Below are 25,775 nucleotides of genomic sequence, written 5' to 3'. Positions count from 1 at the left end.
CCGGCCTGTTGAGTGTCCCTGCGAGGGACAGTGATTCCACTCAGTCACTCAGCAAAGAACCACTAATCACTGCCCTAGACGCCCAGAAAAAGGCTGGGAAGAATGTCCAGTTCTGTGTCCTGCTCCCCGCACAGGCTCTAAGCCTCCCCTGGGTCCAGGACCTCACTGAGGTCACCTCTGGTCCCAGAGTCTGGTACCGGGACCGATGTGAAGTGAGACAGACGGAGACACAGGAGACTATGGGTGAGCAGCAGGAGGGGGCACCTGTACCTGCCATGGTCGGGGAAGCCCCCCAAGGGAAGGGACTCCCATGGACATGGGGAGGGCAACGTGGGGTGGAGGCAGAGGCCTGCACGTGGGAGTCAGATCTACCTGGATCTGAGTCCCTGCTGTGTGACCTGGGAGAAGTTACTTAACCTTTCTGAGCCCAGGCTGTGATCTATAAGGTGGGCATAAACTTCCCTTCCAGGGCCTTTTCAGAGGCGAATTGGCCTCAGCCGGCCAGTTGAGGAACTAGTCCAATCAAATCTAGAAAATACATGTCTGGGGGCAGAGGGAGGAGCGTGGTGCGCCCAGAACCCAGAGAGCCTCGTGGGGAGGCTCCGGGGCAGCCGCTGCACGTAAGGGGCCGGACGGGAGGAGACAGTCCCTGCAGGACGCCTCGTGCAGGAGCGTCTCTCTCCCTCCCCCTCTCTCTCCCCTCCCCTCCCTTTCCCTCTCCCTCCCTCCCTCCTTCTGCGTCTGTTCCACTCCGCAGCCACTCGAGTTCCCAGGGCCCCCGCACGTTTCCCCACAGACAGACCAACAGCAGCCCCTGACCCATCACCCACCTTGTCTGCGATTTTGACAAACAGGCTGAATCCGTCCGAGGACTTGAGGAGCAGCCGGGCGGCGATGCTCTGGCAGAAGTCCTTGGCCTTAGTGCTGGACTCCACCTCGAAGGCCTGGGGGGGTGGGGGGTACTTGCTTGGCTCTGGCGGGGCCTCTTGTATCCCTATGGCTGTGCCTCTGACGAGACAGGCCCCCTCCCGTCCAAGACACCCTCCTTCTGAGGGGGCCTCCCCAGAGCGGGGCACAGCGCTTAAGGAAAAAGCATACAAACCGCTGGGTCTGAAATAACGAAGCTCCCAGGATATACGAGCAGCACAGGCAAGTCAGCCAATAGCTTATAACCATTATGAACAGAACCGAACCTTTACACACCGTGAGTCGCCATGTTTTACACCAGAAACAGAGAATACTGTACATTAATATGCTTCAACTTTTTCAATAAGTCAACTTTTCTTAAAGGAGAGGAAAAAGCGGATCATGCCCTTCCCAACCCTCCAGGGTCCAAGGCCCGGCTGCCTGAGCATGAGCGATGACAGAGGCCACGGGAGCGCAGAAGGGCCAGGGTGCCCGGAAAGGGAAAGCGTATTCTAGAATATTCCAGAAAGGGGGAGGAGTCGAGCGAGGGGACGCAGCCCAGACGGAGGCGGAGGGGGACAGGAGTTCAGCAAGTTGAAATGCGGGAGAACTGCAATTTGGGGGTGGGGGGTGCCCCATGAAAAGGATTTTGTGACATTTTTTTGTCCGCAGGACTAGAATCCCATAGTGGTATTTCTGAGTCTCTAGATGAATTTAAAACTGCTTTTCAAACCCCCAGTTTCCATGCTGGTCTTGCTTATCTGAATGGGAGGCTGTGCTGGGATGGGGGGAGGGTAGAGACAGGAGGCATCCTGACCCAGTGGGCACGACGCGGAGACACACGGGACCTCTGCCCCGGGGACCAGGCGGAGGGGCCCCACGGGTCAGGTGAGGAGGTAGGAAGGGGTCTGCAGGAAAGAGGGCTCAGGGCCACGGGGAGGGTCTGACAGGGTGGGCATCAGGGAGGTGGCATCCACCCAAGCTCAGCTCAGAGGGAGAAAGCAGCTTTGCCCAGAGCGAGGGAAGGAAGGCGGTTGGACCAGGAACCCGAGGGCTCCTGACCCACGGAGGGGTGGGAGGATGGGGGGGCAAAGCTGGGGGTGGCGAGGGAGAGGCATCCGGGCTGCCCTGTGTCCCCAAGGTAGCCTGGCCCTTCAGGAGCACCCACAGACCAAGAAGCCAGAGGCCCTCACCTCGTCAGTATCATCAGGGAAGTAGACCTTGTGGAAAATCTGGGTGGTTTTGTGCTGGATGGCCTCCACCTCCACCAGGTGTGGGGGGTACTTCCGGGACCCATTTCTGAAAACCAGGGGAAGGGGCGGGGGCACGTCAGGAGGCAGCAGATTCCTGGGGCCGTAGGGAGCAGAGGGAACTCTGGAAACAGACAGACCCCAGTCCTCATCCCCGTCCGCCACTTCCTACCCGGAGACCGTCACTTAACTCAAGTCTCCAGTTCCTCATCTGTAAAATGGGATGACAATGGTACCCGCCAGGTGGGGCCGTGGAGGGGACCCATGAAGCAAAGGACGCAAGTGGGCTTTGCCAAGTGTGGCCCAGGCGTCTGCTTCCCCCCAGACGTGAAGCTATGAGAAAATACCTTTCTGAGCACCCAGACTCCCAAAACTGCCCAGATGGATTCCAGGCACTGCAACCTTTATCTGGCAGCTGTAGTCCCCCAAAGATGGGCCCCAACTACAGTGTAGTCATGACCTCAGCGTCCCCAAGGGACTCCTCTTACAAGCCCAAGGTGGCTAGAAGCTCATCCCAATGCCTGCCCCCACGTGCGATGCCCGCTGCCCCCTGCAGCCCGCTGTACCTCAGGGCTTTCTGGAGCCGCTGCAGGCAGTCGATGGCGAGTGGGCAGTGCTTGCGGGACTGCAGGAAGCGCTGCACGTGGGGCAGGAGGATGTTGCTGGGCGGGAAGAGCCCCGTGCACAGCCAGAGCAGCTCCCAGCCCCGCTCCTCACTGTACCTGCAGGAAGAGGTGTGGTGTCCAGCAGGGGCCCCGCGGGCCAGCACCCCTGTCTGAGGACTAACATGGACCATCAGCACCACCACCCCGCAACCCCTGAGAGCTAGAGCCAATTAGTGCTACTCAAACTGTGGGCAGCCAACCCCCGCCAGGCCACACACTTACCTGTCACATGGAGGTAAGGTACTCGTGCCAGAATGACAATCCGCTCTGTCACCAAGCACTCTGTTTGGTTCAGCTAAGTTTTTGTTGCTGTTTTACTTTTTTTTTAATTATAGTTGATTTATAATGTTCTGCCAATTTCTACTGTACAGCAAAGTGACCCATTATACATTGTGTGTATATACACACACATTCTTTTTCTCACATTATCCTCCATCCTGATCCATCACAAGTGATTGGATATAGTTCCCTTTTTTTTTTTTTCTTACTAGGATTTTCCTATGAAGGAAGCAGCGTGTGATTTATATTCTGGCAGAAGCTCTTTAACTCATCTATTATTTGCGTAGCACTGAGTTAGACCAGCCCCAGGGCTCCCTTAGGCACTATTCTGAGCTCCTGGGGTCTAAAAGAAGCTTAAAGGGTTTCTAGAAGGAGCTGGCATTTGATCTAGGCTTTAAAGAACCAGGCGAATTATGATATGCCAAGAAGAGGATGAAAGGTTTTCCTGGCTATGGGCACAGCACGTACAAAAGTTTGGCAGTGTGGAAAGAGCCGACAGACAATAAAAAAAAGAATGAAATAATGGCATTTGCAGCAACATAGAGGGACCTAGAAACTATTATACTAAGTGAAGCTAGTTAGATAGGGAAAGACAAACATAGGGTATCAACAGACTCAAGGACTTTGAAGAACTTATGGTTACCAAAAGGGACAGGTGCTGGGGGGGAATGGACTGGGCATTGGGGACTGGCATGTACACACTATGGTATATGGAACAACTGGCCAACAGGAGCCTGCTACAGCTCTGGGAGCTCTACCCCGTATTCTGTGATGATCTGTGTGGGAAGAGACCACGAGAGACTGGACATGTGCATATGTGTGACTGGATCACTCTGTTGTACAGTAAAAATTATTAACGGTACATTAATATTTTCAGTTAATATTACTTCAATAAAACTTAAAACTGTATATCAATAAAACTTAAAAAAACAAAGCTCTTATCCCATACCAAAAAATTTTTCTAAAAATCTGACGTGTATGGAGTTCCCGTCGTGGCGCAGTGGTTAACGAATCCAACTAGGAACCATGAGGTTGCGGGTTCGATCCCTGCCCTTGCTCAGTGGGTTAAGGATCCGGCGTTGCCGTGAGCTGTGGTGTAGGTTGCAGACATGGCTCGGATCCCGCGTTGCTGTGGCTCTGGCGTAGGCCGGCAGCTACAGCTCTGATTCAACCCCTAGCCTGGGAACCTCCATATGCCGCAGGAGCGGCCCAAGAAATAGCAAAAAAGACAAATAAATAAATAAATAAATAAATAAAAGAAAAAACTTAAAAAAAAAAAAATCTGACGTGTGCTTCGACACTGGGTGTGAGAAGAGGAGAGAGTGACAAAGCCGGGGTGGGGGTTGGGGGTTTGAGAGCAAGGGGAGAGGGCGGGGCTTCTCGCAGGCTCTGGGATGAGCTCCTGCCGTGGTCTGGGCCATCAGGGAGCAGGTGACACCCTCTGGGGTCTAACCTTCCCCTGCCCATGAGGGTTTTTAGCCAGAGTGACTGACAGCCAGCTCAGCCCGAGCGAGCCAAGGCCAGGACACCTGCTCCGCAGATGAACCTGCAGGCGGACAGGGGAGTCCCGGCAGGGGAGGGGAATCCAGAGGAGGGTCGGGCGGGGGGCGGGGGGGGGGGGCGGAAATTAGGAGGAGCTGGGGCTGTTCCCCTTGGAGGAGGACAGACTGGCCCTCCTCCTTGGGCCCTGAGAGGTCACGAGGGAGGACGGACTGCTCGCAGGCACAGCCTGGGCAGGTAGTGAGCTCCCCGTCACAGTGGGCGGGGGACACTGAAGAGTCCCCTCCGCTGTTAGCCCTCGCAGTGGGGGGGCCTGACCCCCCACTCTCCCACCCTCCCGGCTCACCTGATGTGGTTGTCGGTCAGCTGCTTCACGATCTGCACGTACACCTCATCCTTGAGCGGCTCGGCCTTCAGGGCCCCCTCGAAGATCTGGTCAGTGAGCTCGTTGACCGAGCGCATCCTCTTGGAAGGGTAGTCGCCCATGTACTTGAGCACAGGTGGCGAGCCGTCAAGGAAGGCTGCAGCCAGCCAGGAGGCAGGTGGCCGCGCTCCCCGTGAGGTCGGCCTCCCCTGCCGTGTGGCCCTGGTCCTCAGGCTGCTCACCCCGGAAATGGACACGCTCTGCCCAGCCTGCTCTGCCTGCCCATGGCCCGTGCCCTCTGGCCCCCTCCTCACTGGCCATCCTGCTCCCACCTCCAGAGTCCTCACAGCCGCCAGGATAAACTTGGCCCATCACAAATCTAACCGCGCCACCTCGTGCCCAGTGGCTCCCCATGGCCTCAGGACACAGTCCTGGCTTCTTCAGAGGCCTTGGGAACCTTTCATCGGCCAGCGGCATCTTCCCATTTCTTTCTGGAACTCCGCCCTGCAGCGGTGCTGAGGTATTTTGTGCCCTCGAAACACCCCTGCTCTGTTTCACCTCGGGGCCACTATACATGCTGCTCCCTCTGTCAGCAACATCCCCCACCCATCTCCGCTTTGGACAAGGCCGACCCAGTCTCCAGCCTAGATGTTTCCCCCAGGAAGCCCTCCCTGCCCTCCCCCAAGGCCAGGGCAGGTCAAAGTACGGCCTGGCCCCATCACAGCACCGACCCCAATCAGCATGCCCCCCTTAACCATAAGCACCACGAGGCCAGGGGCTGGGGCTGCTCACACTGTGTCTGCATGCCTGGCCCAGCACAAGGCACAATACAAACCTGTCCACCAAATGACAGGTGCAAGCAGAAATGGGTGAGATGGCCCCTGGCACGCAGCAGGTGCTGGGCATGTGGACAGAGCCACCCTATCAGCAGCCCTCCTCCTCTGCCCAGGCCCCAGCTGGGCCCCTCAGAAGGGAGGGGGTGTCCAGATGGAAACCCTCCAGGCCAGGCCCAGGCCCACCCCACCTTGCCCTGGGGTCCCACTCCCCACGGCCCCCGCCTGACCTTCCGTGTCACCCCCTCACCCCCATGGGTGTGGATATCGATGAAGGCCAGGCAGGCCTCCTGCGAGAGCTCCTCGCTGCCCAGGATCTTCTTGAGCAGCGCCTGCTTGAGCGGCTCCCGCGTGTGGCTCCACAATCGGTCCTTGCCGCGGGCCTTGGACACCATCACGCGGCTCAGCGTGTGCTTGGGGGGCGGCCTGCACAGCACGGGACCGTCAGCGCTGACGGCCGGGTCGTGGGACCCCAGCCGCATCCAGCCCCACGCAGGCAGCCAAGGTACTGCCCGGCACGTCCCTGCCGCGCCCAGTGACCTGGGATGCGTCAGCGGCCCTGCCCACGCCTTTCTCTCTCAGCTGATCAGTGGAAATACCAACAAGGCCGGCATGGCCCAGCCAGCCCTGCCCACCTCCCCAGCCTGCTCCCCACTGCTCCCTCAGCCCCAGCCCTGCTGCTGGTAGCAACTCCTCCACCTGCTGGCACAGCTCTGCTCAGACAACACCTCCTCCAGGACGCCTGGCCTCCATCTCCACCCGCCGCCAGCATCTCCATCACAAGGCTGGGTGCACACCAGCTGCCCGGTTTCATGCCTGTCTCCCCACCAGACTGTGAGTCCTGAGTGCCCAGGACCCCACCTGGGTAGGCAGTCACAGTATCTTTTTGTTGTGTTTTTTTTTTTTTTTTAGGGCCACAGGTGCAGCGTATGTAAGTTCCTAGGCTAGGGGGTCTCATCGGAGCTACATCTGTGACCTACGCCACAGCAACAGCGGAGCCTTAACCCACTGAGCAGGGCCAGGGATTGAACCCACATCCTCATGGATACTAGTTGGGTTCATTCCTGCTGAGCCGCAACAGGAACTCCCAGTCACAGTATCTTAAATGAAGGGAGGATGAGGTGACCCAAAATGAGAGGATCACGCAGAGGGACTGAAACTGCCTGCCCGAGGGTAGCAGAAGCCTGCAGCGCCCCTTTCTGGGCGCACCCCCCTTCTCCCATCACCTGAAGTAGTCGTAGGAAAATTCCTCCAGCGTGTAGGGCTTGGCGCGCACCTCGGGCTCTGCTGTTCGCAGCTGCAAGAGCCGGATGACATCCTGCCTCTGGTCTGGTGTCATGGTGACCAGAGCCTAGAGGTGCAAAGATGGGGAGCCGAGGTCAGTCTCCACCGGGGGCCCCTGGGAGCCACATGGTAGAGCCCGGTGCCTTCCTGCCTGGGGCTGGGGGAGGCTGCCTTCGTGGGGGTGGACCCTGTGCCTCATTCTGGCCCTGGGAGCCCCTTTCCTCCCGGGCAATCTCTGAAGGTACCACTGCCTCCATCCTTCGGGGCTTAAGACCCTTCCCTCGGTGCCAGGTTCTGAACCAGGCTGGGTCAGTCAGAACCCCTGGCAGGAGATGCAGTGTGAGAACCGCCCAGTCAACAGAGCCTGGCTCAGGAACTGCCTGCAAAGCTGGACTCCTCGGTGCTGGTTCAAGGGCACCTCCAGAGGACCAGGGCCTCCCTTCCCAGCTTGGCCCTCGCTGCTTTTTGTTTTCATTCTTATGATTTTTATTTTTTCCATTACACCATTCTGTCAATTTCTACTGTACAGCAAAGTGACGCAGTCATACATATATATTTTTTTTTTCTCACACTATTCTCCGTCATGTTCCATCACGACGGACGAGAGAGAGTTCCCTGCCTTACTGCCCTTCTGGACAGCGCGATCCCCTTCCCCCCCAGCCACTCTGCTCCCACCCCCTACCCCTGGGCAGTTCCCCATCCGAGGCGGTGTCTTGGCCCCTCCCCGCCTGGCACAGGTTTGACAATTGCCCTCATGTTAAGTGCGCGCTCCTATAAGACCCCCGGATCATCTTCACAGAAGCTCCAGGGCATGAATCTGCTGTAACCCCTCACTCCACTGCACAGATAGGACAGGAACACAAGGAGGGGCCGGGGGAGCCTCGCATCCGCCCGCCACCCCCAGGCCACGTACCACAATCTCCCGCGGCGGCATGGCAACCGTGGGCATGACGTACACGCAGTCGGTGGGGAAGTCCCCGCGCTGCTTGGTCCTCTCGTTGATGCCACTGGCCCAGCCCGAGTTCATGACCTGCTCGCCCGTGTCATGGTCCAGGATGATGAGGTCCCCCTTGGCAAAGCTGAGGAAGCCCGACTCCTCGCCCGCTGGAAGGTGCAGGGGAGCAGGGCAGGGGCCGGGGCAGCGGGGGGGAGAGGCGGGGTTGGAACACCTGTATTCCAGCTGCTGACCCACTAGCCTCTCCTCCCTGCTGGAACTGAGGCCCTGTCGCTCTCATAGCTGCTCAGCGGTCGCCCTGCCTGCAGCTTAGCAGCCACAACCCTCACACAGACAGCCGTTAGAGAGGGCCACTCCCCTGCTCAAAAGACTTTCGGGGCTCCCCATTGCCCCAGACGAAATCCCCCACTTCCTTGACACGCTCGCAAGGCCTGCTGTTGGGAGACGGTCTGCCCAACTCCCTCTGCCTCATCTCCCCCTCCTCCGGCCTCACCTCGCTGTGTCCAGCCAAACCCAACCACCTGCCGTTCCCAGGCACACCTGCTCTCTCCACCCTCTACCCCAAACTCTCTGCTCACACACATCCCCCCCCCACCCCCGCATCCCAGGGCAGCAGGGGCACCACTCCCCCAGGGTCCCCCAGCTGCTGGGCTTCCCAGGTCCCTGCCTATCACAGGAACTGTTGCTGCCTGTTCCCCTCCCCTCTCCCCACTGAGGTCAGGGCTGGCATTGGTTCCATCTCTTTCACATGCCCTGCCCAGGCCCCCAAAGGCCCGGGGATGCTCAGTCCATAGCCAGGACTCTGTCATCATTTGGGGAACACCGAGGAGGGACCCCTGATCTCATGTGGGGCAGGTGGCAAGCAGCAAGCATCTAAGGACCAGAAGGAGGAAGGTTCCCCTCAGGACACAGCTTGAGGGCACAGAGTTGGGATTTTTGGGTGTGGGGGGCAGGCAGTTGGTGGGTTTTTTTGCTTTTTGATTGATTGTTTTTGGCACCCACAGCATGTGCAAGTCCCCAGGCTAGGGAGCAAACCTGATCCAGTGACAAAGCTGGATCCTTAACCGCTAGGCCATCAGGGAACTCCCAAAGGCACAGAGTTTAGCTCTTTGGTCCAGTTGGAGCTGAGGGTGTCCGGGGAAGGATGGGTTACAGGTACCAGCAACCTTCAATGCCAGGCCAAGGCCGAGGCGTGTATCTGCCTAATACCCTGACCCCCTGTGAAGGGAGGGAGCCACTCACCAGGGTTGGGGTTGTCCTGCAGGGCCACCACGTACTTAGACCTCTTTCGAAGCCCCTCCAGGAAGGTGACCACCAGGTCACGGATGTCCTCGGCGTTGCTGGAGGTGAAGGTGTACTCGTCCCCCTTGATGGTGGCCAGCGTGAAGCTGGGGGCTACCAGGTTCGCTCCCCTGCAGGACCAACACGAAGAACAGGGCCCAGCCGGGGTCAGTCCTGCCCAGCCCGCGTGAGGTGCAGCACAGCCCAGGTCAGAGCAGCCCAGCGAGAGCGAGACACGGCACTGCCTGAAGGACACCAAGGCCACCCAGTCAGATGTGGCCACGGAGAGGCTGGCCCAGGCAGGCTGAGGGCAGACACAGCTCAGCCTGGGCCAGACATGGCAGGGCCAAAGTCACACCCGGTTGGAGGCCAGCAGGGGGAGCTCACTTCCCCGTCGCTGTCTAACTCCTACTCACCCTTTAGGTCTCAGCCTAGATACCACTTCCTCCAGGAAGCCCTCCCTGCCTGTCACAGCCCTCAGCATGCTGGTCCCTATTTTAAAATGGCTTATTCGGAGTTCCTGTCATGGCTGAGTGGTTAACGGATCCAACTAGGAACCATGAGGTTGTGGGTTCGATCCCTGGCCTTGCCTTGCTCAGTGGGCTAGGGATCTGGCGTTGCCGTGCGGTGTGGGTCACAGATGCGGCTTGGATGCCGTGTTGCTGTGGGTTAGAGTTAGGGTTACCCTAACTGGGGTTAGACGTAGGCTGGCAGCTACAGCTCTGATTAGACCCCTAGCCTGGGAACCTCCATATGCTGCAGAAGCGATCCCAGAAAAGGCAAACAGACCAAAAAAAAAAAGGGGGGGGGGGAGTTCCCGTCGTGGCGCAGTGGTTAACGAATCCGACTAGGAACCATGAGGTTGCGGGTTCAGTCCCTGCCCTTGCTCAGTGGGTTAAGGATCCAGCGTTGCTGTGAGCTGTGGTGTAGGTCGCAGACGCAGCTCGGATCCTGCATTGCTGTGGCTCTGGCGTAGGCCGGTGGCTACAGCTCCGATTCGACCCCTGGCCTGGGAACCTCCATATGCCATGAGAGAGGCCCAAGAAATAGCAAAAAAAAAAAAAAAAAAAAAAGGCTTATTCGATGTCCACCTCCCCTCTCGAGTGAAGCTGCAAGAGGACAAGGATGATCTTGTCACCTCTGCATTCAGAGCTGGACATGACCCAACCCTGGTGTACATCGGACACAGCCCAGAGACACTCCTATCAGCCCCAGATGCGGGGAGGGCACTGCCGAGAATGCCAGCCCATTCTAGAACCTGCTCCCCTGTGCACTGCCTTTGTCAATTCACAGAGCGCTCTCCCATGGATTACTGCGTCAGTTTCTCACCACTGCGGCTGAAGGAACGTCAGGGCCTCTATTTTAGGGACAAAGACATGGAGGTCCCACGCAGGCCCCCGAATCCCGGGCCAGCTCTTTTGGTACACGCTCCACTGTCCCTGACTGGCCTGCTAACCACCCATGCCCAGCACAGAACTACCGAGAAGGTGCTGTAATGCGCCTCCCGCCCCATTAGAAGGAAGGTGCCTGACGGGTCTGCAGGGTGCAGCACGGACTGCTCAATCACACGCGACCACAACAGGCCACCGCGTGTCTCTGCACCTCGGTCATGTCCTCTGTGAGGTCGAGACTTCTCCCAAAGGCCCTGTATGACCCACAGCGAAGCCCCGGGAGCCGTCTCCTTCCCCATCTGGCTGTGTCTCTGTCTGCCCCTGCTCACTTCAGAAAGGGTTGGATCAAGATCCTGAGTTCGAGTCCCCTCTTTGCCACTGGTCTTTGTGCAGCTTCGGACAAGTCCCCGCCTGGCACTCAAGTGGGCTGTGGGGGTTGGACTGACCTGCTGCTGGACACGGCCATGATCTCGGGAAAGGACAGTTCCAGAAGCACCTGCTCCTGCTCATCCACGAAGTAGACGCCCGTCCAGTTGACGGCCACGATGACATCATTCTTGGGGAGGCTGGGGCCTGGGGCAGAGACAGAGGCACTGAGAGGGCGCCTGCCCACTCCCAGGCCCAGTCCCTCCCAGTTCTCATGACCACCAGGGAGCTCGCCAGGGTGGGCTATGTTAATGTCCATTTTACGGATGTGAAAACTAAGGCTCCGAGAACACAATCTCCTCTGGGGCCAAAACCCCAGGTGTGGTAGGAAAAAAAAGCATTGAGTAAGAGAACTGGGAGTTCCCGTCGTGGCGCAGTGAAAATGAATCTGACTAGGAATCATGAGGTTGCAGGTTCAAATCCCCAGCATCACTCCGTGGGTTAAGGATCCAGCATTGCCGCAAGCTGTGGTATAGGTCGCAGTTGCGGCTCGGATCTGGCGTTGCTGGGACTGTGGTGTAGGCTGGCAGCTGTAGCTCCAATTCGACTCCTAGTCTGGGAACCTCCATATGCTGCGGGTGTGGCCCTAAAAAGAAAAAAAAAAAAAAGAATAAAGGAACTGGGTTTGAGCCCCATCCCTGCCACTGGTCTGTGCAGCCTGGGGTAAGTCTCCACCCTGCAGTGTAGTGGAACATAGGGAGGGGTTACACTGAGCCCCAAGGTTCGGCCTGGCCTGATATTTGGTGGTTTTTGAAGCCTGGCACCAGCACCAGGCCTGGCATGGAGCAGATGCCTGGTACTGACAGCCTGAGGATGGCTGAGCAAAGGGCCTGTCTGGGTCTGTGTCGGCCACGTCCACTCTCAGCTTCGCAGGGTCGGCCCAGCCTGTGCTCTGGGCCACCCTCTTCTGTACACAGTAGGTGCTTTAATGATCACAAAACCCAGTGTGTTGCCAAGTACCTTCGACGCAGACTGCAAGGAGACAGGACCCGCTCAGCACACCGACCTGGACAGAACAGGCCACGGAGGCAGGGGCGGGAGGCAGGAGGGATAGGAGGTACCTGAGAACTTGTAGGCTTCGTAAAATCTGGAGAAGAGCAAGGGCCACTTGAAGCGGGCATAATTGACCACATCCTCTTTGACCTTCTGGGCATCAGTTCTCCTCTGGGCATAAATCCCCTGGACGGAGACAGGCCAGGACAGGGGACAAAAGACATGGCATGAGCTCTGTGTGGAAATCAAATGTCCCTGTCCCAAAGCCAGAAGTGGGCTACCGTGTCCTCCCGTGCACCGTGGCCTCACCCCCGCCCACAGCCTCCCCATCTCTCTGTGTTCCTCTCCTTCCATCAATTGCCCAGGAAGCACTTACTGGAGACATATGGGTCCCCCCACCAGGGGGCACCCGATTCAGCAAAGTGACAGGAACGCCCATCATCCCAGCACAAAGGGGAGCGTTTGGGCAACAAGAATGTGAATGGCTAATTTGGGGGGTGGGGGGGGTGCTGTGGGAGGTGGCCAGACCCAACCAGGAAAGGGAGCGGGAGGCGGGAAGGGAGCCAGGTCAGACGGAAGCATGGGCAAGGCCACCAGCCACTGCGAGACTGGGCTTTCCATGGAAACTGACAGGTGAACCTGGGAGTCAGAAGAATGCGGGGTGGGGAAGGCTGCAGCCTGGACGGGGCAAGAGCGGCGGGGAGACGACACGAAGCTCCCGGTGGGACACCCAAGTATGGATGTTCCATCATCTAAAAAGATCCCACTGGGCTTTGCCAAGACCTGGGTGGAGTTAGAGTAGAACTGGACAGACCAGAATGCACTCATGGCTTTGAGCAGCTCCGAACACAAACACAGATAAAGACTCATGTGTGTCGGCACGCGGGCCGTCCTAGGAGCAGCGAGTACTCAGGGGTAAGGGGCTCAGGGCCTCAACCCGATCTCAAGAGGCTCAGAAAAAAACAGCATGTGTGTGCACAGACAGAGGAAACCATAAAGCAACTAAGGGACAAAGATAATAACCGGTGAGTCGGGGCGAAGTGTGCGCTGTACACAGTAGGTCTAGTTTTTGTAACTTGCAACTTTTCTGAGAGCGTGAAAAGATGTGAAAATAAAATGCTTTTCCCTGGCTGACCCTAATAATCATGCCAATTCACACCTGCCCACTCTACACGGCCTGGCCCAGGGCTCTGGGATGCACAGGCCGGGGCACTGCGGGCCAACAGGGAGACCCAGCGAGCTCGGTCATGGGCTCTGGGAGGGCCCAAAGCACATCTGTTCTGCTCACAGCTGTGTCTCCAGGGCCTGGTGCAGTGCCTGGAACACCGCAAGTGCCCCAAACAAGAGGAATTTGTGAACAACGGCACCCAACCCAGAACATGCCACGTGCACCTTGGCAGTGAACCCCCAGGAGGCTCAGGGCAGGCAGAGGGGCAGAGGTGGGGGCGGAGGCTGGAGCTGCCGGCTGGAATGGATGGGCTTCAGCAGCTGATGGGGGGTGAGGGGTGCGGGAGAGGAGGTCGCCAAGCACAGAGATGCAGAGGGGGGTGGGGGGGAACGCACATCTCTTCTGGAGAGGGCTGGGGGGGGGGGCGGGAGGTCCTTGGGGTGAGCCAGGCCCAGAAGCAGAGGGGGTGCAGGTTCAGGTAGAGGGGGACCCCTGTGGGCAGCTCACCAGGGACGGGGAAGTGCTCAGGGGAATAGACCGCAGGGCTTGTGGGTTAGGGGAGAGGCCGCGGGGTGTAGGGGACAAGAGATCACTGAACTGGGAGCCCTTGAAAACTCATGTGCAAAGATGAGTCTGCTCTTAAACAACTGGGGCCTGGAGCTGGGGAGGCTCGTGGGGCCCCTCCAGCAGGCAGGGTCCCCCACCCCCACCAGGCCCACGCTGCTCCACTTGGGGTGGGCCCCTCAGCTTAGAGGGGCTAGTTATGGGCAGGAAGTTGGCCCGGAGCTCTTAGAAGGCAGACGGAAGGGGCACTTTCTCCAGCACGCCTCCATCAGCCCTCCTGAGCTGCAGCTAGGAGCTGCAACCCCAGGACCCATGGATCCTTGGTTTCCCCCATGAGGCCACGGGGCTGGATCTGATCCATCTGTGTCCCTGGCGCCCAGTCCAGAGCAGAGGGCAGAGAACCCAAGTGAACCGATATCCACGGTGCAGAAAGGCTGCTGGGAGGCAGGAGGTCAAGGCTGCTGTCCTGTCCCTCCAGCCCCATAGACAGACAGACATCAGGTGAGAGCTGCGACCCCTCTGATTTCTCAGGTCCCTGCCCCTCCCTCAGGACCCCGGCCTGCCTACCTTCTTGTGGGCAGCAATGGCCAGCTGGGCCCACTTCTCCAGCGTCCTCAGGGGCGTGATCTCGCGGTCGGGGATGTAGGTGGGCACGAGGTTCAGGAGGCGCTCCAGGATCATCTCGGAGCCGTAGTCCACAAAGTACTGCTGGGAGGCCAGCTCGGCCAGGTCATCCTCCTAGACGCGGGGAGAGCCCATTCGCGCTCCCTCTGGGGAACCCCTCCGGGCCACCAAAGCCCCCCAGGCCCTGCTCCTATAGCTCCCAGACCCTGTGCTCTCCCCGACTCTCCAAGCTCCCAGCTGCTTGGTGGAACCATGAGCTCCCCAAGCACAAGGCCACACACCCCTTCTCCTGGGTCCCCTCAGCACCAGCACAGAGCTTTCCAGGGGCACATGGTCCCAGCAGTAATGGGTCAGCCACTACATTCTCAGCCTGGTGAGAGGGGTCTGCCCTGGAGAATGGGGGCCTGGGTACCACCGGAGACTGTCAGAGGAGGGGGATGCATCGCCATGGCTACCTCCATTACCATGGCTACACCACCGAGAATAATCAAGATACTGAACAAGCGGTGGGCGATACAGCCAAGGCTGTAGAGAGCCAGATGGGCTCTGAGCATTTGCCCCTTTCCTACCTGAGGCTGGTGCATGGCAGCCCCAGTGACGCCTGCCTGGGGCTCCCCAGGGCTCTGGCAGCAGGGACAATAGAGAAAGGCTCTTGGGCACCTTGGAGGCAGCCGATGTTTTTCACCTAGTTCAATGCACTCTGGAATTGTGCTAATATATTCTGCTGCATATCAGCTCACCAACACCAAAACCACTACCCTCCTCACCCCCACATCCCCAACACCATCACCACCGCCAGTGCCCCCACCACCCCTCCCCTTCCCTTCATTTCCGTCATCCTCATCCCTCCGTCATAATCACCAACAGACCCGGAAACATCACGGAAACGTCTTCGCCACCAAAAGCCAAACCACCACATCGATTCCTGTCCTCAGGAGATCGAAGGAGACACGTGCGAACTCCAGTCTAAATGAGTAGATCTCTGACTCCTTGAGAGTAGAGTCTTCTAGACTAAGTCAGAACACTGCAGCCCGTCCTCTGTGCCACGCCGCACCGCAGGGAAACCTCCGCTAACCAGATTCAGGCTACTCGGCAAAGCCCTTGCTCCCAGGTGGTGTGGCACGCAGGCGAAGCCAACCTCCACCTTGGCCGGGGGTGAGTCCCGGACAGCAGCGCTCAGCCGAATTCAGAAAGCAAGCAAGCTCGGCCAGAAAATTAGCCCTCACTCACCTTCTCACACCGGTACTCCCCAAACTTGACCCCTCGCACCACCTGCTGGTAGATGAGGTTGGTGGCCACGCTGTCTTCCGAGGGGTTGTGCCAAGGCGTGAAGACCTCTTTGCGGAAAAAGAGCCTCCACGGGGCGTTGCGCTCCTGGGCACCCTGCTCCTTGGCATACTGCTCACACTGGGAGATGGCGTCCATGACGTGGTCACTGCCACTGCCCAGGGAGGACACCTATGGGCACAGGGTTGGAGTCACCCAGCAGAAGGGTGAGCAGGCAGGGAAGGACTACACCAAGCCACCAACTGTTCTCGTTGGGATGGAAATCAAGGCTCAAAGAGGGGACAGGCCGGGCCAGGTCACCCAGGAGGCAGACCAGCACGAGATCCCTGGACCCCCCCACATGGGCTCTGAGCTGGCATACCACATGCCAGGGCCCATTTCCTAGGGTAAGCCTTTTGTGAAACTCTGATGGACAAATGACTGCCAAAAACCCAGAGGTGACCTGCTGGTAAGAAAAATCCAGACAAATGGCACCAGATGTGTTTCTATTGTTGGACCTGCTGGAGTAGGGGGTGGGGGAGCCCTCTGCTGGGTGTGGACACAAAATCACCCACCCCCGGGGCCCAGCTCAGCAGAGAAAGCTCCAAGCCCAGGTGCCCCCCAGAGGCCCACTCTCTAGGCGGTCAGTAACGAGTGAAAGGGAACCACCACGGAGCCGTGATACATAATCACAAGTCCCTTTGCAAGTGGGGAAACGACTCTCAGGGGGCCAGTGGCTGTGCCCCATGGCACAGGTAGGTCTCTCTCCCATGTTCCTTCTCTGTCACTAGCAGAGGGTTGAATCCACCTGGGCCCGGATGGCTGAAATGAGCCCCGGATCTCCATCTCACTTGGACTGTCGGGGTTCTCTTTAGATGCTCAGCACCTCCGTGCCCCTAAGGAGTCGGGGCAGAGCCAGGGTTACCACTGGTTTCCAGAGGAGGAAACTGAGGCCCTGGAGGACCCGTAACTGCGTGAGGGCAGCTGAGCCAGGAGGTGGCAGCACTGGGGCAGCAGCGGGTGGGTGGTCCAGGGGCAAGGCTCCAGGGCTGGCCTCACCTTGTCAAACAGGGCGACGTAGAGCGAGAACCCGAAGCGGTCATTGAGCGAGATCTTGTCGGCCAGCGCATTGCAGAGCTCCCTGGCCGTGGTCGCCGAGTCTGTCAGCAGGGTCTTGGTGGTCCCGTCCATGAATGTCACAGGCAACATGATGGGCTTCTTGGACTTGGTGGCCTGAAAGTGACCCGGAAGGTTTGTGGGAATCCTTCACCACAGCTCGCTCCCTCCAGGCTCCCAGCTCCCTGTGGGGTTGGAGCCCTCGGACCCCAGCATCCCACAGTGCAGGGCCTGTCCCTGGTCACAGGCATCCAGGGAGCCCTGCTGTGCTCCCCACCCGGAAAGGGCCTTCAGTGTCCTTGAGTTGGGGCCCGAGGGCGGGGCCATCGGGCTTTGCCACATGGCAGACGTTTCTGCCCTCTCATCACATAACCATCACAAGAGCCTGTGAAATTATCTTTAGTGCCATGTTGCAGACGAAGCCACGGAGACACAGAGGAAACCCCGCTGCCCAAGTCACTCTGACCATAAAGCCAGCAGATGGGAGTCAATCATCCATGAAGGCTTCCTGTTCCAGGCCTGAGATCCCAGAACAGCAGGGCAGGTGCTTGAAGCATCACAGAACCCAAAGCTGGGAATGTTTCTGGGGCACTGGCCACACACACACACGCCCGCCCGGGTGGGGCTGGGGGCCGCACCTGCAGCTCCAGCCAGCTGGGCGGCTGTGTCCGTGTCCCATTGACGAAGGTCCTTCTGAGCCGCTCCTCACAGTAGGGGGCGTAGCCAGGTGGCCCCCCGTGGATGAAGTTCCGCAGGTACTATGGACAGAGGACCCGCTGAGGGTACCGCACGCCAGCCTCCCTCAGGGACCCCGCCTGAGCTAGGCTGGGACTGGGGACCCTTTTCCAGAGGGCTTGCACCTGGGCAAACATCTCCTTGACCAACAGAAAAAAAGAACCCAAAAGGGACTAAAAACAGCCGCCCGCACGTGCAGGGGGGATAATAACGAACAATGAGATACAGAAAGGCCACAAGCCAACTGCCACTTCCCAGGGGCTGGGAACAAAAGCAGGCCACTGCCCACGATCCCCCACAGCACCACCAAGGGGTGGGCGCACCGCCTAAGCCACCCCTCCTGCCCCACCGACCACTCGGCCGCCACCCTCCCCTCACTTAGGGAACGAGCCCGCCCTCCTCCGAGAGCGAGCAAGGCCACCTGTTGCGTGTTCTCGTGCCCTTGCGCTGCAGCGTGAGCTCCAATAAAGCCTTGTCTGATTTTCTCATCTGGCCTCTCATCAACCTCTATTGATTCAAGGGTCCAGGGACCCCAGGGAGCACCACCTGGACCCACAGAGCAGCCTTGCCAGCTCTCCTGCCTCTGGTCCTTCTGCCCACATTCAGCATCTGCTCCTCAAAGCAATTCCATCCACGCTCCTTCGCTCTCCAGATCAGGTCCACGTGCCTCACCGCGGCACAGGCCACAATCTGGCCCTCTCTAGTCTCAGCTGCACCTCCTGCCTCACCCCACACACCACATCCCCTTCACCCAGCTTGACTCCTCTACCTCCAGGGTCCACCTCCCCGACCCCTCCTGACCAGGCAAACACTTCCCCCTTCCCAGAGCTGACCAGCTGGGTTGGTCGTGCTGTCGCCTGCTCTGCCTCCGCCTTACTCCAAGGCCTGGCACCAAGGAGCATCAAGAAAGTGGCCTGAGATGAACTGAAGTGCTTCAGATAAGCCCGTGGGAGGCCCAGGAGATGCCATGATTCCATCCAGCGCCCCGTAGATAAAATGGGGCTCAGGGAGGTACAGGGAGGTGGGGGGGGGGGTGCCTGGGAGGAGGGGAGGCCTTATTGCCAAGCCCCTCTGGGTCTCTTCCCCCGTGCTCTGCCCCTCAATGCCAGCGACCAGGCTCAGCTCCCCTTCCCACCTCTGGAGGCCAAATGCATCCCCTACCTTAACGAACTTCTCAGAGGGGGCGAAGCAGCCCACGCAGAGAGACACGAGGATCCAGCCCCGGGCATAGCTGCTCTTGGAGGGATTGTGAGTGAGCTGCTTGCTGATCTGGCAGTAGATCTCGTCCCTAGGTGGGCGGGGTGCCAGGAAGGAAGATGCCTCAGAGAGAAGCCCTGCCCCTCCCAGCAGCAGGTGTGGCTTAGCGTGTGCTCACCCACCTGCCAGAGACCCCCCCCGCGGGAGGAGGCAGAGTGGGGCCAGGTGGGGAAGGCTGAGCCCGGGTCTGGGGCCACGGGGAAGGGCCTGGCCTTGGAGACAGCTTCATCAGGCATGAAGCATGTTCCCGATTCCAATCCAGAGTCTGCGGCTGGGACCCCATGGTCCCGAGGGTGGTGGGCCCCCTGCTCCTGGACACAGCGGTCACGGTCACGGGGGACCACTCTGATGAGAAGCACAGGCTCCACCCCAGCCTCATCCCTCACCCAGCTGCGTGGCCGGAACGGTGAGGTCACCTCTGAGCCCAGCCCACAGTCACGGCAGCAGCCCAATCTCTACGAATAGCAAATGGCAGAGCAGAAATAGGAAAAACATCTGGGGAGTTTCTCCGGGAGATGCAATGGGTAGGGACTTTAACTTTCTCTTGATATACTTCCAAAATGTTTGAATATTTCAGTGGCTGCATGTTACTCCTTAGATTAAAGCCATGAAGTTTTTTGTTTTGTTTTCATTTTAAAGGGAAATGATAGCACCTTCCTTCTAGGACTTCTGTGCATAACAATAAGCCAAAGCCTATAAAGCACCTGGCACAGTGCCTAGCACAGCAAACCCCTATAGATGCCAGCCCAGCTGCAGTGAGTACAATGCTGCCCACCTGTTCAGGGCCAAGAGCAGAGCGAGACCCACCATGGCAAAGTGGCCACCAGGGGGCACTCCCTGCCGCTCTTTCCTCTGAAGGACCAGCCTGAGCGGGAAGAGGGGGACGTCCTCACTCACTGGCTCCCCAATCTTGAGAGCTCACGGACCAATACAACTTCAAAAGAAATTCTGGAAGTTGCTAACTTATTCTTATGATAAATAAGGGCATTTAAAACACACCGCATACGCAGCACCTGCCCACTGTATCATAATCATTTTCTGAAACAGGTAATTTCATATCCAAAAAGTAGGAAAGGCAAAACCTTACAACAAGGAACAGTCCTTTAAGTCAAATGTAGACTCATCCTTAGCCGTGGAGCCTTAGCCCTCAGGGAGTCGGCACCCCAGCCTTCTGACTTGGTCCAGGGCTCTGTCTTCTCTAGAAGCGACTATTTTAGGGCTGATGGTGAGATAACTGGGAGGCAAATCTTGCCCCTTAAACATACCTTGGGCAGCTACCTTTCCTTCCCGGAGGCAGGTGGCCCCGGATGCTGAGACCATCTCCGGTATGATAGCAGCTGGCCTCAAGAGCAATGAAAGGGAGGCCGGTGACCTTGGGCAAGTCTCTCCCCCTCCAGACCTCAGGTCTCCCGTGGGTAAAATGGCACGTGACCTCAGCACCCGCCCCATCCCGCTGTCCTCCCAGCCAGCATACACAGTTCCTGGGATCAGCTCTCCTAACCGGCCATCCCGTGCAGGTGGAGTTCTCAGAGAAAGTCCCGTTCTCCCTCCACTGACACAGCGGAGTTGATTCCTTAATTGCTCCTGAAAGGTCATGGATCATCCAGCTCCTCCCCAACACCCCAGAGACCTGAGCAGGGGCCTCTCCTGAGCCTGAGTGGGGAAGGAAGCATTTGCAGGATCCCAGGCAGGCTGACCACAGTAACCTTGACCATAAGCCTGGGTCAGGTGCATTGAAAATGCTGGCAGGGGAGTTCCCATCGTGGCGCAGTGGTTAACGAATCCGACTAGGAAGCATGAGGTTGCGGGTTCGGTCCCTGCCCTTGCTCAGTGGGTTAACGATCCGGCGTTGCCGTGAGCTGTGGTGTAGGTTGCAGACGCAGCTCAGATCCTACATTGCTGTGGCTCTGGCGTAGGCTGGTGGCTACAGCTCTGATTTGACCCCTAGCCTGGGAACCTCCATATGCCGCGGGAACGGCCCAAGAAATAGCAAAAAGACAAAAAAAAAAAAAAAAAAAAAAAAAAAAAAGAAAATGCTGGCAGGGATGGAGTTACAGCAGGAAGCGCATCTCAGATAAGGATAACAGCAGCTACTGGTTACAGAGTGCCTGCTATGGAGGTCCTATGTCACACATTTTCATTGTTTTTTCTGTCCACAAGCCTATGAGGTAGGTACTTTTGCGGGGGAGAGGCTGTGCCCACGGCATGCAGAAGTTCCCAGGTCACGGACTGACCCTACACCACAGCAGTGACAACACCCAGGTCCTTAACCTGCTGAGCGACCAGGGAACTCTGAGGCAGGTACCATTATTATTCCATCTTTACAAATGAAGACACGGATGACTGCAGAGATGAATTCACTCTACCAAGGTCACACAACCAGCCAGCAGAAGAGCTCAACACAGGCCTGCTTGGCTTAATCTGTTGCTAAGGTGACAGGGCCACCACTCAGCCACCAAGAGCCTTTCCAGGCTGCACTCCAGGAAGAGCAGGATGCCTCCCCCTCCCTGCACCCCTGCCCCTCAGGCACTGACCGGAGTCCTGGTCGCAGGATGCCGTTGCCAATGATGAAATGCAGCTTCTCCAAGTTGGAGGTGGGCCGGTCCTCCAGCATGCTGTTGCCCTGCACCGTGGACTCCCCGTCATGCAGTCTCTTGGTCACCTTGGGGACAGGGCTTGATCATGACTTGACCAGGGCCCTGCCACCTGCCGGAGTCTGCCTGCTCCCCTGAAGAACTGACTCCTGGGAGTGGCCAGGGAGCTGGCTCCTTGCCACTGGCATACACCCCGCCCTGTGCAGAACAGAGCCAGAGAGCACTGGCCCTGTGCCACCCACTTCCGGGGATAAGGCTCCTCTGCAGCCTCCGTGACGTCCACCCCCCAGCGAAGTCCCCTCAGCCAGGACAGGCACCTGCTTCTCTGACTCCTGATGGGCCACGCACCCTCTTGGAACCCAGAGGACACCAGGTTCCAAGCTCCTGCTCATCATCACCCATCACTAATGCCCTGGCCCCTGTGTGACCAGCCTCAGGCCCGGATTCACACAGATGTGTTTCTCCTCTCTGGTCCCACAGAGCCCACAGTGCCAGCCTGGCACTCTGCCCAGAGACACACAGTGGGTGAGCAGACAGACTGAGTGGGAGGTCCTCGCGTCTGCTCCGCCCCCACAGCCACCACCTCACGCCATCGCCCTGGGAGCCCGCTGCAGGCATGTTCTTTCCTGGGTGCCTTGGATCCCGAGCGACAGAGCTGGGATTCAAATCGGGGGCTACGTAGCTACAAGCCTGGAGTTGAGCCTCAGGTGGGGAATACAATGAGGGCAGAGGCAGCACAGGCTATGGAAGACCCCGAGGTGCAGCCTGACTCTGCTGTAGAGGGGAAGGCTTCCTGGAGGAGGTGACCCCCAGACAGAGAGGAGAAAAGAGGAATGTTAGGCAGAGGGACCCGTATACACAAAAGCAGGGGCCTGGAGAAGCCCGGCCCCTACCCTGCACATGCCTTAGTGTGTGTCTGCCTGTCCTTCCCACTGGACAATCCTGGAGCACGGGGCCAGGACAGTGCTCAGAAAAGCACAAGGTGACTGAATGAATTAATTCAAAGAAATCAATAGCACTGCTGCCCCATGAGCGCTCTTAATCCTACAGAAAATTCTCACGGGCAAAAAGGCCCCAGGATCAAAGGCAACAGGTCCACATCCTGGCAGGAAACGCCCTCCCTCTCGCCATCTGCCACCCCAGCCCCCGCAGCTGTCGTGTCCCCTCCTCTGGGAAGCCTCTGACTGGCTCCAGCCTGAGCACACCTCCCTCTTCCTCACATCACGTCTGCCTGATGACACCTAGTGCTGTTCTGCCAGCCGTCCAGCACCCCGAGAACAGGCAGGGTCCACTCCCACCCCCATGGGTCCCGAGCCCAGCCTCGCCCCAGCCTGGGCTGCCAAGGCCATGCAGCGTCTGCTCTGACCTCCTCTGTCAGTTTGGACTTCTTCTTCAGGGTCAAGTGCACCAGCTTGTGCCTCACGCTGCTCTTCTTCTGCCCCTCGGGGAGCTGGGCCTGCAGACAAACAGGGGTCAGGGTCAAGCAACGGGTTCCGGTAAGGACAAGAGCAGCTGACAACGTGGCTGGAACTGTCTCACCTCCGCACTAAAGTTTACAACGTATAACCCCCCTTCCCCACCCTCAACCCCACCTGGGAAGTGACCAATGGGAAAACGGAGATCTAGAAACATCTAGTAACCTGCCCACCCCTTCTCAACCAGCCAACCCTGAGGCTGGCGCGGACTGCAAGGCCTGTCTGCCCCGCTGGGGCCTCAATCGTGGTCCGCACTTTACAGTTTCGAAACTGCTCACTCATTTGTTCCCACAAGTAGAGAGGGGAGGACAGGGCTTGGGGAGGTGAGGCAGAGGCAAATTTTAGGACACTCTTTCTCCTGAGGACCCTAAGGCCGGGGATGGCCCGGGAGAGACCTCGGCCAAGGGCGCCTGGGACTCACCTCGCCCTCGCCCTGCAGGGCCTGCAGCTCCCTCTTGTACGTCTTCTTGCCCAGGGTCTCGTAAATCTTGGTCATGACAGGAATCTTCTCGCTGCCGTCACTCATGGCCGTGTGGTACTTGGGCTCAGGGAGGTCCCCCATGAACCGGAGAATAGTGATCCACACCGCCAGCGCCGCCTGGGGACAGAGTGACACCAGTCAGAAAGTCCGGGCGCCGGACGCGGCTACAGCCGTCAGAGGGATCCAGGGCTGGGGCCAGGCGGGAGAGCCCCTCGGGAGGACCTCTGAGCTGTCCTTGGCACCTGGCCCGGTGGCCCGGCCCCAGGCTGGGCACATGCGCGCGCACGGGCAACAGTCAGCCCTGGTCCCTGCGCACCAGGGGCCCAGCCGCGCAGCACCCACGCTGCCACCACAGCCCCAGCCCTCACCAGCTGGTCGCCCTCATCGTCGTGGTACAGCAGCGGCTGCTTGAGTGGCCGCCGGGTGTAGGTGTGCGTGGTTGTGCCCTGGAAGTAGGTGGCAGCGAACTTGGCGAATTTATACTCGGAGAGGTCCTCCTCGTCCTCGTCGGGCAGGGGCAGGGCCGCGTCCAGGTCCTCCTCCACCATCTCCCTCCGTCCCCGCTCCAGGTCCTGGGGGGACGACAGGGGTTCCCTGCCTTGGGGGCCAACCCGGGGCGGGGCCGTGATCCCTCAACCTGTCTGTGAGGGGCCAGGTCTTCCTCCACGAGTAGAGGGCTCTGTTCACCCTGTTTGCTCCCCAAAGCCCAGCACGTGGGAGGTCATTAATAGACGAATGAATAAAGGTTTGTGAATGGCAATGACAGTGACTGGCCTAAGGTCACATGGCAGGGTGGTGGCTGCACGGGGCCTGGGACTGCGGCCCCTGACCCCGGTTATCACGGCTGCCCTCTGCTCAGAGGGGGACCAGAGAGACTTTAAGAGCAGGGAAGGCCACCACACTGGGGCCCACCCCAGCCCCTTCCCCCTGCCTGGTACCTCAAAGCCACTAGGTGCCTGGCCCTCCTGGCCTGGCAGGCCACCCGAAGTCCCCAGGAAGCCAAACATCTTGTCCACCATGTCCGAGTGATTGACAGGCTCGTGGCGGGCCCTCTCCATCTGCTCCAGAAGCTCCTTCTTCCGCCGAGCCTCCTCCTTCTCCTTGAGCTCCCGCTCTGCATCCTCGCGGGCCAGCTGGGCCAGGCGCTCCTGCGAGGTGGGGGTGATGCAGCGTCAGGGAGCAAGTCCTCCGGGGGAGCCTGGAGCCCCTGCAGCAGCCAGGCCAGAGCCCCAACCTCCAAGAGGCCCTCCTGGCCACCTCTCCACCCTGCAGCATGCCCTGCTCTGCCCTCGCAGCCCAGCACAGACAAATGCCGGGCACTGAGCCACAGAGATGGCTCAGAACAAGCCCAGAGAGTAATACCACCTGCCCTCAGCTGGGGCCACCTCCTCCAGGAAGCCTCCTCATGCCTGCCCGGCTGGAGGGGACCACACCAACCCAGAAATCCCAGAGCCACTGGGTGGAGGCTCTCGACCAGCGCTGTCCAATAGAAATACAATGCTCGCCATGTATATAATGGCTACGTTTAAAATAGTTTTTTAAAAAGTAGGTGAGGTCAATTTTAATAATGTATTTCATTTAACCCAATATTCCCAAAGTACTATCTCAAGATGGCATATGGAGGTTCCCAGGCTAGGGGTCCAACCAGAGCTGTAGCCGCAGGCCAATGCCACAGCCACAGCAACGCGGGATCCAAGCCAAGTCTTTGACCTACACCACGGCTCACAGCAATGCCAGATCCTTAACCCACTGAGCGAGGCCAGGGATCAAACCTGCATACTCATGGATACTAGCTGGGCTCATGAACCGCTGAGCCACAATGGAAACTCCAGAATTAATACATTTTTAAAAGTACTGAGATATTTTTATATTCCTTTTTTTCAACCGAGTCTTCAAAACTTAGTGCGTAGTTTGCACTTTGCCCTTTCAAGTGCTCAGTAGCCACGCGTGGCTGAGGTTCCGTGGGCTCAGACTTTTTATCCTGTGTCATCTCCCTGCTGCGTCCCTGGAGCCATGCACTCTGGAGCCACAGTCCCCTGGCCTGGCCGGCACAGGACAGGCACCCCGCACACAAATGAAGGCAGATGGCATGGACGGAGGATCGACAGACACTGTTGGCTGAGAGCTGCCAAGACGGCACCTGGGTGTCTAAGGAGCCAGCCCCTCCCCAGCACACCTGATGCTTGCGTTCGGCCTCCTCCTTGGCCTTCTTGGCACTCATTTCCTTCCGGAGCTTCTCCTCCTCCGCCAGCCGCATCTTCTCAGCCTCCAGGCGCCGCAGGTACTGGGGGAGGGGGGGGCAGCGGCAGCAGAGTGAGCCCCGAACTGCATGTGGCCATCACTCTGCTTCTCGCCAGCTCAACCCCAC

At 58.6% G+C, this 25,775-nt stretch overlaps 1 protein-coding gene across 21 annotated transcripts in view; it reads right to left on the bottom strand.

Annotated features, from left to right (window-relative positions):
- MYO7A (myosin VIIA) overlaps positions 1–25,775 on the bottom strand; it is an 89,694-nt gene that overhangs the window by 6,710 nt on the left and 57,209 nt on the right. For 8 of the 21 annotated variants that reach the window (XM_084974607.1, XM_084974608.1, XM_084974609.1 and 5 more), the window contains 21 exon segments: positions 25,584–25,691; positions 24,346–24,555; positions 23,776–23,979; positions 23,348–23,524; positions 22,818–22,907; positions 21,392–21,519; positions 18,762–18,888; positions 17,504–17,623; positions 16,809–16,982; positions 15,714–15,941; positions 14,427–14,597; positions 12,196–12,313; positions 11,155–11,281; positions 9,279–9,448; positions 7,995–8,185; positions 7,024–7,148; positions 6,066–6,223; positions 4,947–5,100; positions 2,723–2,878; positions 2,100–2,205; positions 831–944 (listed from right to left, as the gene is read on the bottom strand). In XM_084974607.1, coding sequence (XP_084830733.1) covers positions 831–944; positions 2,100–2,205; positions 2,723–2,878; positions 4,947–5,100; positions 6,066–6,223; positions 7,024–7,148; positions 7,995–8,185; positions 9,279–9,448; positions 11,155–11,281; positions 12,196–12,313; positions 14,427–14,597; positions 15,714–15,941; positions 16,809–16,982; positions 17,504–17,623; positions 18,762–18,888; positions 21,392–21,519; positions 22,818–22,907; positions 23,348–23,524; positions 23,776–23,979; positions 24,346–24,555; positions 25,584–25,691 — 3,156 coding nt within the window. 21 annotated transcript variants of the gene reach the window in all.

The sequence above is a fragment of the Sus scrofa genome, chromosome 9, assembly GCF_054392235.1.
Source record: "Sus scrofa isolate SSC_HxYL_T2T_F1_AM1 chromosome 9, Sscrofa_HxYL_maternal_Yorkshire_Landrace_v2.0, whole genome shotgun sequence".
NCBI lineage: Eukaryota > Metazoa > Chordata > Mammalia > Artiodactyla > Suidae > Sus > Sus scrofa.
The sequence above is the reverse complement of the archived record's forward strand: the minus strand, read 5'-3'. Positions and strand labels throughout refer to the sequence as shown.